We start from the raw sequence: 17,300 nt of genomic DNA, 5'->3' as shown, positions 1-17,300 counted from the left end.
AATTGCCCACCACCATATTCTGTCAGCAATTTCAACAGGATTGGGAACATCTCCTCACTGACTCGTCCCTATGCTTTATGAAATTGATTATACAATATGAGGAACAAGCTCTAGTGGAGAAAAAAGCTGAATTAGAGGCTTCCCAATTCAAAAAATGTGCATCATTTGCATAGCATGATGAAAGAATTAATGACAACTTAGCCAAGTTGGAGTTGAGTATTGCCGAGATGAAGGAGTCAAAGTTCCAACATGATCTCCAAGATTACAAAACAGATCAGGTGTATCACTGGCCTAACCTGGATCGTAAGGCCAGCATACCCCACTCAATTCTTAAAAAGAACAAAAACCGCAGATATAATGGCAAAAATGTGAACAAGCAACAAAAGGTCAGCTTTAATTCCACTGGAATGGACTCACTGAAAACTAATACTCAATCATGGGATCTTTCGCCAATCTCCGATTCCACCACTGTGGAGAATTCCATTTCACCGGCACGTACAGCGCAGGAAGTACATCATGGTATGACGGCGTCTACTCCAAAAAATGGAGAGCGGGGAGGAAGCACAAACGAACAAGGCAAAAGAAACCCACATGGGAGTGTGAAGGAGAAGAAAATACATTAAATCTACCAATTTATAACTTGTCAATGAAAGTTCTCTCAGAGACTCAGATGACTGTACTTGCAAAGGGACTTTCTTTCGAACAGCATGTAAGTTTGATTTCTTCCGTACTTTGCTTGATAGCAACACATTTGTCAGGAACATCACACTCAGCAAACATTTCGGTAGTTTTGATACTACACAGGATTATAATGTGGCAGAAGGTGATGTCCCAACCATGTCTAATGATATTTCTAATAATATGAATAATAGTACGAAATGCAATGATTCTGCCGGTTATTATGATACTGTTCACACTGATACTGTTTCTGGTTCTGATGCGGTGGTTAGGTTCTCTTTTAGAGAGCTTATCACCACTTCTAACCTACAACAACTTGCTGATCACAATGCACCATGTAAACCTCCCCCCTTTTCTACCTCCAATCCTGATTTTTACCCCATTATGGTGAGAATGTCTGTTTTGGATAATTTTCAGGATTGTATGGAGAAAGAGCTGACCATCTTAGCCCAGACTAATTCTCCTATAAAACATAATCTTGCATTTAAAGAATGTTCTGCTTTGAAGGAATTGGAACAGATGGATGATATTATCATCCGTGAGGCAGGCAAGGGGGGCGGTGTAATCATCTTGGACAAAGGTTTATGTTGCAAACTTTATCAGGAAATATTATCCGATTGTTCTACATATAAAAAGTTGTCTGGTAATCCTTCTACCTTTTTTTGAAGAGACTTGGACGAATTTGTGGATCTTGGGCACAAGAATGTTTTTTTACTCCTAAAGAAGCAGATTATATTAAGGTATTTTTTTTTCTTTTCAATTATCTTTATTAAATTTCTTTCTTCTCCATTATAAAATGTATCATCACACAAATTCCATTAACAATGAGGGAAAACTTTTTCTCCCCCCCCTCTTGTTCCCACCCCTCTTACAACCAACGACAACAACACAAAAAAAAAAAAATATATATATATATATATATATATATATTTTACTTTTCCTCTTTCCTTCCACTCCACCTCTTTCGTTTTCTTCTCCTTTCTCTCCTCTCTTCCTTCCCCAATACCTATAACTCCTCTGTCAACTCCCTCTACTCTTCAACCCCTGGTGTATTTGGTGCCAACCATTTCCTGATTATCACTAATCTGGCGTAAAAAAGCATCATTAATAACCTTCTTCTCTCTTTACCTGTATAAATCACACTACTGTCATCCCCCAGAATAATCAATCAAAGTTTACATTTTGTCCTTTGAACAATATGTTTTATTATTTTTCTCCAATACTCCTGAATCTTCTCGCAGCCCCATATTATGTGCATGAACCCTGCATTTTCTTTTTCTTCTTTACATCTTGGGCAGGTATTACTCTCCGTCTTCCCAATCCTAAATAGAAATTTGGGTGTACCGTGTTTCTTTGAAAATAAGACCGGGTCTTATATTAATTTCAGTCACAAAAAACACACCAAGGCTTATTTTCAGGGTAGGGCTTATTTATTTACGGTATGTACATTGAACAACATGGCGTTTCCATGGTATTTAACGGTATTTACACCCCCCCATTATCATCATGTGATGGGCACAGCTCTGCCCCCCAATGCCCCCCCACCGCCGGTTTATCAGCCCAGCGCTGCACCCCACATCGGGGGACTAATCGTATGTCACCCGCGAGCGCAGCTTCTCTCCCCCCCCCTGCCAAATAATTATCAGCCGCTGCGCTGTACTCCATATTCCTGTTCCCGGGCTGCAAATATTAAAAAACAAACTTTAACTTACCTTCGTCCTCTGTCCCCCCGTTGCTAAGGAACCGGCCTCATGGTCCCTCCGCTGTTCTTGCTGTTCGGCCGGCTTCTTACATCACAGTGGGCTCAGCCTATCATTGGCCGAGGCGGGACATCGCTGCAGCCGGTGATAGGCTGAAGGCTCTGTGACGTCCCAACACCAGGACCGCAGCGAGAACAGCGGAGGACAGTGAGGCCGATTACTTAGCAACGGGGGAACGGAGGACAAAGGTAAGTTAAAGTTAGTTTTTTAATATTTGCAGCCCGGGCATTGTCTAGGTAAGTGATCTTCAACCTGCGGACCTCCAGATGTAATAAATTCTGTATACTATGTTCCACTGTATCAGTTGATGATCAAGGCTTGGGGAAATAATTTTTATATTTCTAAATACATTTATCCGGTTACATTTATTTGTTTCTCCAATTTCCTGTTGCCAGTACTAAAAGCATTTAAGTTTCAGGCAATTATTTTTTTTTCATTATTACTTTATATATTTTTGCCATCACTTTTTTTCCCATTTTCCCATTCTTTATATTCCTTATTAATTCAGTTTCCTTTATTATCCGTATATTCCCGTCTTTAAGTGATCTATTGAGGGAGGACCTCAAATGCTCATATTCAAACCACGAACCTTTTCCCAGCCCGAACTCGTCTCTCAACTCACCCCATTTTTTCATCTGACCATTTTTCCAAACGTCTTTGATTGTTTTTCATCCTTTCCTATACAAACTATTAATTCCCATTTTTGCAACTTCCTTCAAATTTAAATTATACCAAATTGGTCCTGTTTCTATTTTTCCTTCCATTTTTATTTCCTTTTTGAATTTTTCCCATGTCTTACTAAGTCCTCTAATTATAATATTTTTATTCCATTCTCCTTTTAATTTTCCAGATTCAAGTACCTGAAACAAGTTTTCATAGTTTCCATTAGTATTTTCTACAATCTTTTTAAATATTCCAAACCTTTTCCATTCCACTAAATAGTACATTTGGCTTGCTAAGTAATAACCTTGTATATCTGGGAAGTTTAACCCACACTGCTCTCTTTCTTTACACATATAATACATTTTTATCTGCGTTCTTTTCCTTCCCCATATTAGGGCATTAAACATAGCTATTATCTTTCTAAAGACACCTTTCTCGCACCAAAGAGGGGCTGTCCCAAATATATACAATAATTTTGGTAGGACTATAGACTTAAGCAGTGAGTCTTACAGGTACCAAGGGATTATCATAAGATAAACATCAGTCCCCTAATAAAAAAGATGGAAAATAAGGTTAGAGTGTGGAATGAAATGTGCCTATCAAGGACAGAAAGGATTTTCTCACCGCAGACAGCAGGTACCCAGGGAGTAGTAGATCCGTGGTTCCACTGTAGTCTGGAGAAGGTGAAGTAGTAGATCCACTGGACCTGTGTGGCAGTTGACGCAGGCTGTGCCAGGGAGCGGAATCTAAGGTGCTGCTGGTTTTCACCAGAGCCCACCGCAAAGTGGGTTGGACTTGCTGCGGCAGGCGACACCCAGGTCGCTACCCCTGGCACGACTCGACCACACAGGCGGCTGAGGTGAAGCGTGGTACCAAAGGAATAGGCAAGACGTAGTCGGGCAGGCTAGAGGTCAGGGCAGGCGGCACAGGAGCGTAGTCAGTAGTGTAGCAGAAGGTCAATAGGATGGCGGCTAGAAACACGGTCGGGTCACGGAATACAGAGGTCTGGTACACGGCAAGGAATAACTAGAAGTGCGTTCTCTAAGGTGCAGGGCAAACAAAGATCCAGCAGGGGTGCTAAGGAGGAGCTAGAACTTATAAAAAAAAGGTGCAGGTGATACAACTAATTACGGGCACACTGGCCCTTTAAATTTCTCAGCTCCAGCACGCATGCTAGAAGGTGGGGGCATGCGTGTCTGAGCTGAGGGACAGAGGCCGGGGACGGAGGTTAGTGACGGGCTGGGACTCGCATGTGGGCGTGTCCTGCAATGCGAATCTCAGCCCCACCTGGGGCCGGGACACGGGGGAATCTGCGCTCATGGCCGGAATGTCTGGCCGGAGCACCGCTTATGACAGTACCCCCCCCCCCCCCCTTTCGTCTCCCCCTCTTCTTATGGCGCAAAAAAAATTTGAGGAGATTACGGTCCAAGATGTTCTCCTCAGGCTCCCGGGACCTCTCCTCAGGACCAAAACCCCTCCAGTCAACCCCAAATTTTTTTTTGCCATGTACAATTTTATAGGCCAGGATTTCTTTAACTTGAAAAATATCAGAGGATTCAGAGACAGGAGTTGGAGCGGAATTTTTTCTTTGTGAATTGGTAACCAGAGGTTGGTAACCAGAGGTTTGAGGAGAGAAACATGAAAGGAGTTAGGAATGCGTAAAGAAGATAGTAAGCGGAGTTTGTATGAAATTGGATTGATTTTTTGTAATACCTCGAATGGACCCAGGAAACAAGGACCAAGTTTGTAATTGGGATTTTAAACCGGATGAATTTAGAAGATAACCAAACTTTATCACCAGGAGAGAAGGATGGAGGGGATCTTCTTTTTTGTCTGCCTGAGTCTTCATTTGGGAGGATGCCAGAGATAAAGATTGCCGGGTTGGTGGCCAAATGGAGGAGAAATCTCTGACAAGTTCATCTACAGCAGGGAGACTGGAAGAGACTGGGACCGGAAGAGGAGACCTAGGATGATGACCAAAAACTATAAAAACCGGAGATGTCTTTGTGGACTCAGAGTCCTTCTGATTGTAGGAAAATTCGGCCCAGGGAAGAAGATCTACCCAGTCATCCTGACGGGCAGACACAAAATGGCGTAAATAAGTCTCCAAAATTTGATTTATCCTTTCCACCTGACCATTGGACTGGGGGTGGTAGGCAGAGGAGAAATCCAAACTGATGTCAAGACAGGAACAGAGGGCTCGCCAGAATTTGGACACAAACTGCACTCCGCGGTCCAAGACAATGTTTTCTGGAAGACCATGAAGACGGAACATATGAAGTAAGAAGTGCTTGGCCAGTTGTGGAGCAGATGGGAGTCCGGGAAGAGGAATGAAATGAGCCATTTTAGAAAACCGGTCTACCACAACCCAGATGACTGTGGAAGGTCGGTAATAAAATCCATAGCAATGTGAGTCCATGGAATCTCAGGGATGGGCAACGGCTGCAAAAGTCCTGCGGGTCTCTGTCGGGTGTTCTTGTCTCGAGCACAAGTGGTACAGGAACGCACAAATTCAGAGACATCGTGTTCCAGACGTGGCCACCCATTATGTCGGGAGATAAGAAGAAGTGTCTTGCGTATTCCAGGATGGCCAGCCAATAAGGAAGAATGACCCCAGTTTAGAACTTTGCGTCTCAATCTGACTGGTACAAAAGTTTTACCAGGAGGTTGCTGTAGAAGATCGGCAGGGGCTGCAGAAATCAGGCGATCAGGAGGGATAATATGTCTTGGAGTAGGATCCAAACCCACCACATCAGAAGATCTGGAGAGGGCATCAGCTCTGATATTTTTATTAGCTGGACGTAAATGAATGAAAAAATTAAACCGGGAGAAGAACAACAACCACCTTGCCTGACGTGGGTTCAAACGTTGGGCTGACTGAAGGTACAGGAGGTTCTTGTGGTCAAAATAAATACTGATCGGATGAGGAGATCCAACAGGTGCCGCCACTCCTCTAAGGCGAGCTTTATAGCAAGCAGTTCACGATCTCCGATGGAGTAGTTTCTCTCCACAGGCGAGAAGGTTTTAGAAAAGGACCCACAGGTCACAGTCTTACCCTTGGCACTTTTCTGGGTAAGAATGCCGCCTGCTCCGATGGAGGAAGCATCAACCTCCAAGACAAAAGGTTTTCCCGGATCTGGTCTAGATAGCACGGGAGCTGAAGCAAAATCAGACTTTAAGCTGGAGAAAGCTTCCTCGGCCTCAGGGGACCACAACTTTGGGTTAGCGCCCTTCTTGGTGAGAGCTACGATGGGAGCAACCACAGAAAAAAAATGTGGGATGAACTGGCGGTAGTAGTTTGCAAATCTCAGGAAACGTTGAATAGCCCGCAGACCGGTAGGGCGAGGCCAATCCAAAACCGCAGACAATTTTTTGGGTCCATTTGTAGTCCTTCATGAGAAACAATGTACCCTAGAAAAGGAAGAATGGATTTTTCAAAAAGGCATTTCTCCAGTTTGGCATAGAGATGATTCCTCCGTAGGCGTTGTAGGACCAGACGAACATGAGTACGATGCTCTTCCAAGTTGGAAGAATAAATCAGTATGTCATCAAGATAAACAACTACACAGGTATAGAGAAGGTCGCGGAAGATATCATTGACGAATTCTTGGAAAACAGCTGGAGCATTGCAAAGGCCAAAAGGCATCACTAGGTACTCAAAATGTCCATCGCGGGTGTTGAAAGCTGTTTTCCATTCGTCTCACTCTCGAATTCGAATCAGGTTGTAGGCACCACGTAAATCCAGTTTGGAGAAGACTTTGGCCCCCTGAAGATGATCAAAAAGTTCTGAGATCAGAGGAAGAGGATAACGATTCTTGACCGTGATCTTGTTCAGACCTCTGTAATCAATACAAGGACGGAGAGAACCATCCTTTTTGCTGACAAAGAAGAATCCGGCTCCAGCTGGTGATGAAGACTTCTGGATAAATCCTTTCTTCTCTTGGATGTACTCTTGCATGGCTTGAGTCTCTGGAACAGATAAAGGATAGATTCTACCGCGAGGTGGCATAGTCCCAGGCAGTAAATCAATCGGGCAGTCATAAGGACGATGTGGAGGCAAAGTCTCGGCCTGTCTTTCGCAGAAGACATCAGAGAAATCTTGATAAGGCGTAGGCAGACCTGGCATGGGAGAAATTGCAGAAAGAATTTTAGGCTGGACCAACTCTAGACAATGATTATGGCAGCATTAACCCCAGCGAGTGACCTCTCCGGATTTCCAATCAAGCTGCGGGGAATGGAGTTGGAGCCAAGGAAGACTGAGTAGTATCTGGGAAGTACAATGTGGTAGCACAAAGAGTTCAATCCTCTCCTTATGTGAGACCCCCACTTGCAGAAGGAGAGACTCCGTGCGACTCGACCACACAGGTGGCTGAGGTGAAGTGTGGTACCAAAGGAATAGGCAAGACGTAGTCGGGCAGGCGGCACAGGAGCGTAGTCAGTAGGGTAGCAGAAGGTCAATAGGCTGGTGGCTAGAAACACGGTTGGGTCACGGAAAACAGAGGTCTGGTACACAGCAAGGAATAACTAGTAGTGCTTTCTCTAAGGCACAGGGCAAACAAAGATCTGGCAGGGGTGCTAAGGAGGAGCTAGAACTTATAAAAAAGGTGCAGGTGATACTACTAATTACAGGCACACTGGCCCTCTAAATTTCACAGCTCCGACGCGCGCGCTAGAAGGCGGGGGCGCGCGCGTCGGAGCTGAGGAACGGAGCCCATGGACAAAGGTGAGTGACGGGCTGGGACTCGCATGCGAGCGCGTCCCTTGATGCGAATCCCAGCCCCGCCGGTGGCCAGGACACAGGGGAAGCTGCGCTCACGGCCGGAAGGTCCGGCTGGAGCGCCGCTTATGACATTACCCCTGATATTTGAGTACCTAAGTATGTAAAATTGTCTCCCTTCTCCAGGACTCTAAGATCCTCAGTTAATCCAATTTCCTTTTTACCAATGGGTAGCATTACGGATTTCTTCCATATGACCCATATTCTCCAATCACCTCCATTACTCTAACTAAAGATCTACCTGGGTCCTCTAAATAAAATAATATGTCATCTGCATAAAAAGCTATTTTGTCCCCTTTGTCCAAATCCGACTATTTGTTGATCTACTCTAACCCTGGTTGCTAATGGCTCCACTGCCAATGCAAATAATAGGGGGGAAAGGGGGCATCCTTGCCTGGTACCTCGGGCTAACAAAAAACTCTATGACATTTTTCCCTCTATATTTACCTTAGCTTCTGCTCCAGCATATAGCAGTTTGACCAAATCTATATACTCCTCTTGAAACCCACACTTCTCCAATCCCCCCATAAGAATTCTCACTCCACCCTGTCAAACGCCTTACTGGCATCTAATGACAGGATGGAGTGGGCCTCCTCACTACCTTCTACCCATTGTGCATTGGCCAGGGTTCTATATATATTATGCTTAGTCATCCTATTTGGAATAAATCCACATTGGTCCTCATGTACCAGATCGCCAATTACTTTCTACAAATGTTTTGCGAGGACCCTGACCAATATTTTTATGTCCGTATTTAGGAGCGATATTGGGTGGTATGATTCCAAGTCTATTTTTTCCTTATTGGGTTTCAATAGTAAGATTATTTCTGCCTCTCTCATTGATTTAGGAAGGATTCCTGCCTTTAACGACCTATTTATGATTCTAAGTAGTCCTGGTAATAGAGTCCTTTAAAATTTTCTATATATTTCAAAGGGGAATCCGTCCCCCCCCCCCCCAAATAATTCCCATTTTATTTTCTTGTGAATCAATACAGAGACACCTTTCAAGTGTGAGGTAAAACATGAGTGATAACTGTGAGACCAAAAATCTTTTTTTAATACATGTGTTTTTTCATTCGTTAAATGTTACATAGTTAGTATGGTTGAAAAAAGACATACGTCCATCAAGTCCAACCAGGGAATTGAAGTGAAGGTGTAAGAGGATAAGGGAAAGGGATGTAGTTTTATAATGTTATTTTGTTCCAGGAATGTATCTAACCCTGTTTTAAAGCTGTTAATTGTTCCTGCTGTGACCAGTTCCTGAGGTAGACCGTTCCATAAATTCACAGACCTCACGGTAAAGAAGGCGTGTCGCCCCTTTAGACTAAACCTTTTCTTCTCCAGACGGAGGGAGTTCCCCCCCCGTCCTTTGGGGGGGGGGGGGGGGGGGGGGGTTAACCTGGAACAGTTTTTCTCCATATTTTTTGTATGGGCCATTTATATACTTATATACGTTTATCATATCCCCCCTTAAACGTCTCTTCTCAAGACTAAACAATTGTAACTCCTTTAATCGCTCCTCATAGCTAAGATGTTCCATGCCCCCATATTAGTTTAGTCTCGCGTCTCTGCACCCTTTCCAACTCCGCAGTGTCCCTTTTATGAACAGGCGACCAAAACTGAACAGCATATTCCAGGTGAGGCCGTACCAATGCTTTATAAAGGGGGAGTATTATGTCCCTGTCCCTTGAGTCCATGCCTCTTTTTATACATGACATTATCCTGCTGGCTTTGGAAGCAGCAGCCTGACATTGCATGCTATTCTGTAGTCTGTGATCTACAAGTACACCCAGATCCTTCTCTACCAGTGACTCTGCCAGTTTAATCCCCCCTAAGACATACGATGCATGCATGTTCTTAGTACCCAGATGCATAACTTTACATTTATCCACATTAAACCTCATTTGCCAAGTGGATGCCCAGACACTTAGTCCTTAGTCTATCCAAGTCATCTTGTAACTTATGCACATCCTTTATAGACTGTACCGTGCTACAAAGCTTGGTGTCATCTGCAAAGATAGAAACAGAGCTGTTAATACCATCCTCTATATAATTGATAAATAAATTAAACAATAGCGGGCCCAGTACTGAACCTTGGGGTACACCACTAATTACCGGGGACCAATCAGAGTACGAATCATTGACCACCACTCTCTGGGTACGATCCATGAGCCAGTGTTCAATCCAGTTACAAACTAAAATTTCCAAGCCCAAAGACCTTAACTTATCTGTCAGACGTCTGTGAAGGACAGTATCAAACACTTTGGCAAAATCCAGAAACACTATATCCACAGCCATTCCTCTGTCAAGGCTTCTACTCACCTCTTCATAAAAGCAAATTAGATTGGTTTGACAACTTCTGTCCTTAAACCCAAACAAAAGAAAGGGGATGTGCTCAAATACCTATGCTAGGTAATTAAGGTCCTGTGGTGTACACACTAACTATAGAACCGAAAAGAAAATAACCCACTTAAGGATGGACCATTTGTAAAAGAGAATAAATTTTATTTATGGAAAGTTCCAATACTACATAAAACAAACACAGCGTGGACAAACATACGTGGGAACTAGGGAGCAGGGGGAGACCAGAAATAAAGAAATAATCCGGGTGCACTGGCCTATGGCATGTAAGAACAGGTAAGTCACAGGGTAATTATATAGATGTATAAACATGAGATATGTACAAAGGCAGAAAGCGCCTCAATGAAAAGGGTAAATATGTCTCATATTAAGAGTACCAACATATAAAAATTGAACTGAAATGCCATAGGAAGTGAAAAACATGCTAACCGGACTAAAAAAAGAACCACATACAATGATGGTACACAACAGTAAACCCCCCCCCCACCACACTCCCCAGTTACCCACCAAACCTCCGACGCGTTTCACCCAACGGGGCTTTATCCAGGAGTGGTGGGCAACTGGGGTGGGGTACATTATATGCAGACGGCCGGCCAATCACAGTCATTTGTAAAAAGATCTCACCTAGACGCCATTATACACTCCGGCGCCATTGCTCCGGATAGCAATGGCACCGGAGTGTATAATGGCGTTTAGGTGAGATCTTTTTACAAATGACTGTGATTGGCCGGCCGTCTGCATATAATGTACCCCACCCCAGTTGCCCACCACTCCTGGATAAAGCCCCGTTGGGTGAAACGCGTCAGAGGTTTGGTGGCTAACTGGGGAGTGTGGGGGGGGGGGGGGGGTTTACTGTTGTGTACCATCATTGTATGTGGTTCTTTCTTTAGTCCGGTTAGCATGTTTTTCACTTCCTATGGCATTTCAGTTCCATTTTTATATGTTGGTACTCTTGATATGAGACATATTTACCCTTTTCATTGAGGCGCTTTCTGCCTTTGTACATATCTCATGTTTATACATCTATATAATTACCCTGTGACTTACCTGTTCTTACATGCCATAGGCCAGTGCACCCGGATTATTTCTTTATTTCTGGTCTCCCCCTGCTCCCTAGTTCCCACGTATGTTTGTCCACGCTGTGTTTGTTTTATGTATTATTGGAACTTTCCATAAATAAAATTTATTCTCTTTTACAAATGGTCCATCCTTAAGTGGGTTATTTTCTTTTCGGTTCTAAACTTCTGTCCTTAGTAAACCCATGCTGGCTATCACTTCTAATACTATTATCCCCTATGTATTCCTGTATGTAATACCTTATAAGTCCTTCAAACATTTTACCCACAATGCACGTTAGACTTACCGGTCTATAATTGCCTGGCGAAGACCTAGAGCCCTTCTTGAAGATTGGTACCACATTAGCCTTGCGCCAGTCCCTTGGCACAATACCAGACACCAGAGAATCTCTAAATATCATGAACAAGGGTACAGATATTACTGAACTTACCTCTCTAAGAACTCTTAGGTGTAGTCCATCCGGCCCTGGAGATTTGCTTACATTTACTTTACTTAACTTACCTTGTACCATCTCTACATTAAGCCAGTTCAGTACATTACATGATGTGTTACCAGCACTGACCTGGCCAATGTCAGCTCCTTTTTCCATAGTGTATACAGAACTAAAGAACCCATTCAGTAGCTCCGCCTTCTCTTGATCGCCCGTGACAACCTCCCCATTATCATTATTAAGGGGTCCTACATGCTCTGTCCTTGTTTTTTTTGTATTTATATATCTAAAAAAATATTTAGGATTAGTTTTGCTTTCTTTGGCCACCTGTCTCTCATTTTGAATTTTTGCTGTTTTTATAAAATTTTTACAGATTTTATTAAGCTCCTTGTACTGTTTAAATGTTATAGCCGACCCATCAGATTTGAATTTTTTGAAGGCAATTTTTTTGTTGTTTATTGCTCTTTTAACATCATTTGTCAGCCATGTAGGATTTAGTTTTAATCGTTTATATTTGTTCCCCTTTGGTATATATTTAGCTGTATAGTTATTTAGAGTTGATTTAAAGATGTCCCATTTACCTCCTGTATCAGTATTTGAGAACACCTCCCCCCAGTCTATGTCCTGTAGTGCAGCTCTCAGCCCAGGGAAATTTGCCTTTTTAAAGTTATATGTTTTTGCCTTCCCCGTCTGTCTTTGTTTTCTACATTTTAAGTCAAAAGTAACTATATTGTGTTCGCTATTACCAAGGTTTTCCCGCACAGTTACATTACCAACCAGCTCTGCGTTGTTGGAAATGATCAGATCCAACAAGGCATCACTTCTTGTTGGGTCCTCCACAAACTGGCCCATAAAATTATCCTGCAATAAATTTAGGAATTTTCTCCCCTTTGTAGTTTTAGCCAACCCCGGACCCCAATCTATATCTGGATAGTTAAAATCTTCCATTATTACGACTGTACCTGCCCGGGCGGCCCTCTCTATTTGTTTATACAGCCAACCTTCTATCTCTTCAGTGATATTTCAGTATTTCCCTCCTTTTGTAATTCTACCCACAGTGATTCTACATCCTCAGAATCATCACACACTATGGCATCGTTCACACTGACTTTCATACCACTTCTAACAGACAGACAGACTCCACCACCTTTTCTGTTCATTCTATCCTTGCGAAACAATGTAAACCCCTGCAGATTAACGGCCCAGTCATGCGAGGAGTCCAGCCATGTCTCAGTGACCCCAACTATATCAATATGTTCCTCCTGTATCAAGGCCTCCAGCTCCCCCCATTTTATTTGCTAGGCTTCTGGCATTTGTGAACATACACTTTACATTTCCATTAAGTTTTACACATATAGTCTCACTAATGGGATTTTCAGAGTTATTGGGGTTAATGTTATTATTTGAGTTATAAGGGCTAATTGTACTATTTAAGTTATTGGGGCTAATGGGATTTTTTGAGTTATTGGGTCTAACGTTATTATTTAAGTTAGTGGGGCTAATGGGATTTTTTGCGTTATTGGGTCTAACGTTGTTATTTAAGTTATTGGGGCTAACGGCATTTTTTGAGTTAATGGGGCTTATTGTAGTTATTGAGTTATTGGGGCTAATGGAATTTTTTGAATTATTGGGATTACAATTTTTCGGGTTACATTTATTTTTACGGCTGGTTTGTAACCCATGGATCTCCTTATCCACTGCTCTTAACCTCCCCCCACAGGACCCCTCTCCACCCACCATTATGTCCTGATCCCTCTCTAACCTATCCATCCCACTGTCTGCTTCCTTTGCTTTATTATCCTCCCCCCACTCACCTAGTTTAAATACTCAGCCACCCCTTCCAGGATTCTCTCCCCCAGCACAGCGGACCCCCTTCCATTCAGGTGCAAATTATCCGTAGAATAGAGTTTGTACCCCAATGAAAAGTCAGCCCAGTACTCTAAAAACCCAAACCCTTCCCCCTCACACCACGACTTAAGCCATGCATTTAACTCCTTAAGCTCCCGCTGTCTTTCCTGCGATGCGCATGGCACAGGAAGTATTCCAGAGAACACAATGTTAGAGGTCCTTCCCTTCAGCTTGGCACCTAGTTCCTTGTAATTATTCTTCAAGGACCTCCACCTACCATGTATTCTGTCGTTGGTTCCCACATGGACCACGACAGCTGGGTCATCCCCAGCCCCCCCTAGTAATTTGTCCACCCTTTCCACCACATGCCGAACCCTGGCATCAGGGAGACAGCAAACCATTCGGTTGAGGTGGTCTTGGCGACAAATTATTCTATCCGTCTTCCTGATTATAAAATCCCCTACCACAACTAACTGTCTTGGCCTACCTGCGTTACCATCCCCCACACTACTAGTTGAGCTGTTCCCCCGGCTGTTAGGGAGACCAGTATCCACTAGGGTTGCCATCTCTGATACTGAGGCCCTCGCATCATCGCCCAACTTGGCAATTTTACTTGGGAGATCAGAAGCAGAAGTGGCCTTCCTTTTCCTTGCCCCCTTTCCATTCCCTCTAACTACATTAACCCAGCTCCCTACTTGGGCCTCCTGGCTAGTTTCTCCAACCTCCATTTCTACCCCACTAACTGCTTGCTCTGTAAGATTGTCAATCGCCCTCAATGTTGCATTTTGCTCCTCTAGATCTCTAATACGAGCTTCCAGGTGGGCAACATGCTCACATTTGTCACAGCGGTATTCACCCTGAAGCTGCTGCTCCAGAGATGTATACATGTGGCACAATGTGCACTGAAGAAAACCTCCAATCCTGCTGTCCATATCCTTGGTGACAAACAGCTGTTATTAACTATTAAGAAAAACTACTTTTATCAAGAGAGTGTAATACTTACAGTTACAGTGGGTCCTGCTTACAACTCCTGCTTTTTAAACTTCTGCGTATAAAACTTCTCAGATGTAACACTTAATAATACAACACTTTAGAATACAAACCCAGCTGTAAACCTGCCCGTGTGAATGTACCCTGTATGTTCACATGGGGGGGGGGGGGGGGGGGCAAACGCCCAGCTGTTTCAAAACTACAACTCCCTGCATGTACTGACAGACCGTGCATGCTGGGAGTTGTACTTTTGCAACTGCTGGAGGCACACTGGTTGGAAAACCTTCAGTTAGGTTCTGTTACCTAACTCAGTATTTTCCAACCAGTGTGCCTCCAGCTGTTGCAAAACTACAACTCCCAGCATGTACTGATCGCCGAAGGGCATGCTGGGAGATATAGTTATGTTTTGGGCATGCTGGGATTTGGGCATGCTGGGATTTGCAGTTTTGCAACATCTGGAGGGCTACAGTTTATAGACCACTGCTCCAAACTGTGACCCTCCAGATGTTTCAAAACTACAAATCCCAGCATGCCCAGACAGCAAACAGCTGTTTGGGCATGCTAGGAGTTGTAGTTTTGCAAGAACTGGAGGGTCACAGTTTGGAGATCACTGTATAATGGTCTCAAACTGTATCCCTCCAGCTGTTGCAAAACTACATATTACAGCATTCCCCAACAGCTGTCTGGGCATGCTGGGAGTTGTAGTTTTGCAACATCTGGAGGGCTACAGGTTAGAGACCACTGTATAATGGTCTCAGACTATAGCCCTCCAGATGTTGCTAGGCAACTTACCGGCTTCCGTAGGATCCAGGGAGCCGTCCTCTTCTGCCGCACGTCATCGCGCCCGCCGATCACCGTCGCCCGCAGCCTCCGGATCGGTAAGCGGATCTTCGGCGCAGGTCCCCGCCGGTTTCCCCGTCCTACCCCGCCTATTGTGCCACCTCACTCCTATCCCTTCAGGGGGATTGTAGGTGTCTTAGACAACCCCGATCCCCCTTATATTCCGGGTCACCATAGACCCGTAATGACCCGTAATCGGGCGATTTGCGCCGATCGCTGACATGGGGGGGGGGGTCTTATGACCCCCCCTAGGCATTTGCACGGGGTGCCTGCTGATTGATATCAGCAGTCACCCCGGTCCGGTCCCCGCCCGGCGCGCAGCCGGGACCGAAATTCCCACTGACGTATGCATACGCCTTTGTCCTTAAACCAGGACTCAAGGGCGTATGCATACGCCCTTCGTCCCCAACAGGTTAAAGGGGTACTCTAGAGTAAAACTTTTTTTTTTTAAATCAACTGGTGCCAGAAAATTAAATAGATTTGTAAATTACAAATTACTTCATTAAAAAATCTTAATCCTTCTAGTACTTATTAGCTGCTGAATACTACAGAGGAAATTATTTTCTATTTGGAACACAAAGCTCCCTGCTGACATCATGAGCACAGTGCTCTCTGCTGACATCTCTATCCATTTTAGGGACTGTCCAGAACAGCATAGGTTTGCTATTGGGATTTTCTTCTACTCTGGACAGTTCTTAAAATGGACAGAGATGTCAGCAGAGAGCACTGTGGTCATGATGTCAGCAGAGAGCTCTGTGTTACAAAAAGAAAATAATTTCCCCTGTAGTATTCAGCAGCTAATAAGTACTAGAAGGATTAAGATTTTTTAATAGAAGTGATATACAAATCTGTTTAACTTTCTGGCACCAGTTGATTTAAAGAAAAAATAAAGTTTTCCTCCGGAGTACCCCTTTAACATCCCTTAGGTGTCTATAGTCAGCTGTGCTCTGCCAAGTTAACCACCAGTGAGAGTGAAGTCTGTCACCAGTGTGAAAGCTAGGATCCCTGCCATGTGCTTGCTGATGTGCAAGCTCTAGGCAAATCGTGCGACCAGAGCTGCTGCTTTGTTATCTCTGACTGCCATTTTGTAGTGTCAATACTGTCTCTAATTCTGTTTCAATTGTTTATTGCACTGAAGGGAGATATATGTACACTGGCATACTCTGATTTCTATGCTACCTGTATATGTTATTTCACATTGCTTTATTTAAAGAGGTACTACGGTGGAAAACTTTTATTTTATTTTTTTTAAATCAACTGGTGCCAGAAAGTTAAGTAGATTTGTAAATTACTTCTATTAAAAAATCTTAATTCTTCTAGTACTTATTAGCTGCTGAATACTACAGAGAAAATGGTTTTCTTTTTGGAACACAGAGCTCTCTGCTGACATGACCACAGTGCTCTCTGCTGACATCTCTGTTCATTTTAAGAACTGTTCAGAGTAGAAGAAAACCCCCATAGCATACCTATGCTGCTCTGGACAGTTCCTAAAATGGACAGAGATGTCAGCAGAGAGGACTGTGGTCATGATGTCAGCAGAGAGCTCTGTGTTCCAAAAAGAAAATAATTTCCTCTGTAGTATTCAGCAGCTAATAAGTATTAGAAGGATTAAGATTTTGTTATGGAAGTCATTTACAAATATGTTTAACTTTTTGGCACCAGTTGATTTAAAAAAAAAAATTGTTTTCCACTAGAGTACCCCTTTAAGACTTGCCTTTAAACTGTGCTTCTGTTCTAGCTAATGTCCAATATATATGTGTGCATACTTCAGGGGTCTCACGGGTTTGTGTGTCGTGATAAAATATGTCTGATTTACATGTCAAGTTATTTCTAATTACATTAACGCTTCAAGGCCCCTTTACACAGGAAGCATGTTG

At 43.5% G+C, this 17,300-nt stretch overlaps 1 protein-coding gene across 1 annotated transcript in view; it reads left to right on the top strand.

Moving 5' to 3' along the window:
* Window positions 1-422: 422 nt before the first annotated feature.
* The window catches only part of LOC130282663 (zinc finger protein 692-like), a 144,587-nt gene continuing 127,709 nt past the window's right edge, over window positions 423-17,300 (top strand). The window contains exons 1-2 of the mRNA XM_056531140.1: window positions 423-709; window positions 1,347-1,418. Of these exons, the coding sequence (XP_056387115.1) occupies window positions 437-709; window positions 1,347-1,418 (345 nt within the window). The 5' untranslated portion in view covers window positions 423-436. The remainder of the gene's footprint in view (window positions 710-1,346; window positions 1,419-17,300) is intronic.

The sequence above is a fragment of the Hyla sarda genome, chromosome 7 (genome assembly GCF_029499605.1).
Source record: "Hyla sarda isolate aHylSar1 chromosome 7, aHylSar1.hap1, whole genome shotgun sequence".
In the NCBI taxonomy this organism is placed as follows: Eukaryota; Metazoa; Chordata; class Amphibia; order Anura; family Hylidae; genus Hyla; species Hyla sarda.
This window is presented reverse-complemented; position numbering and strand designations above follow the sequence as displayed.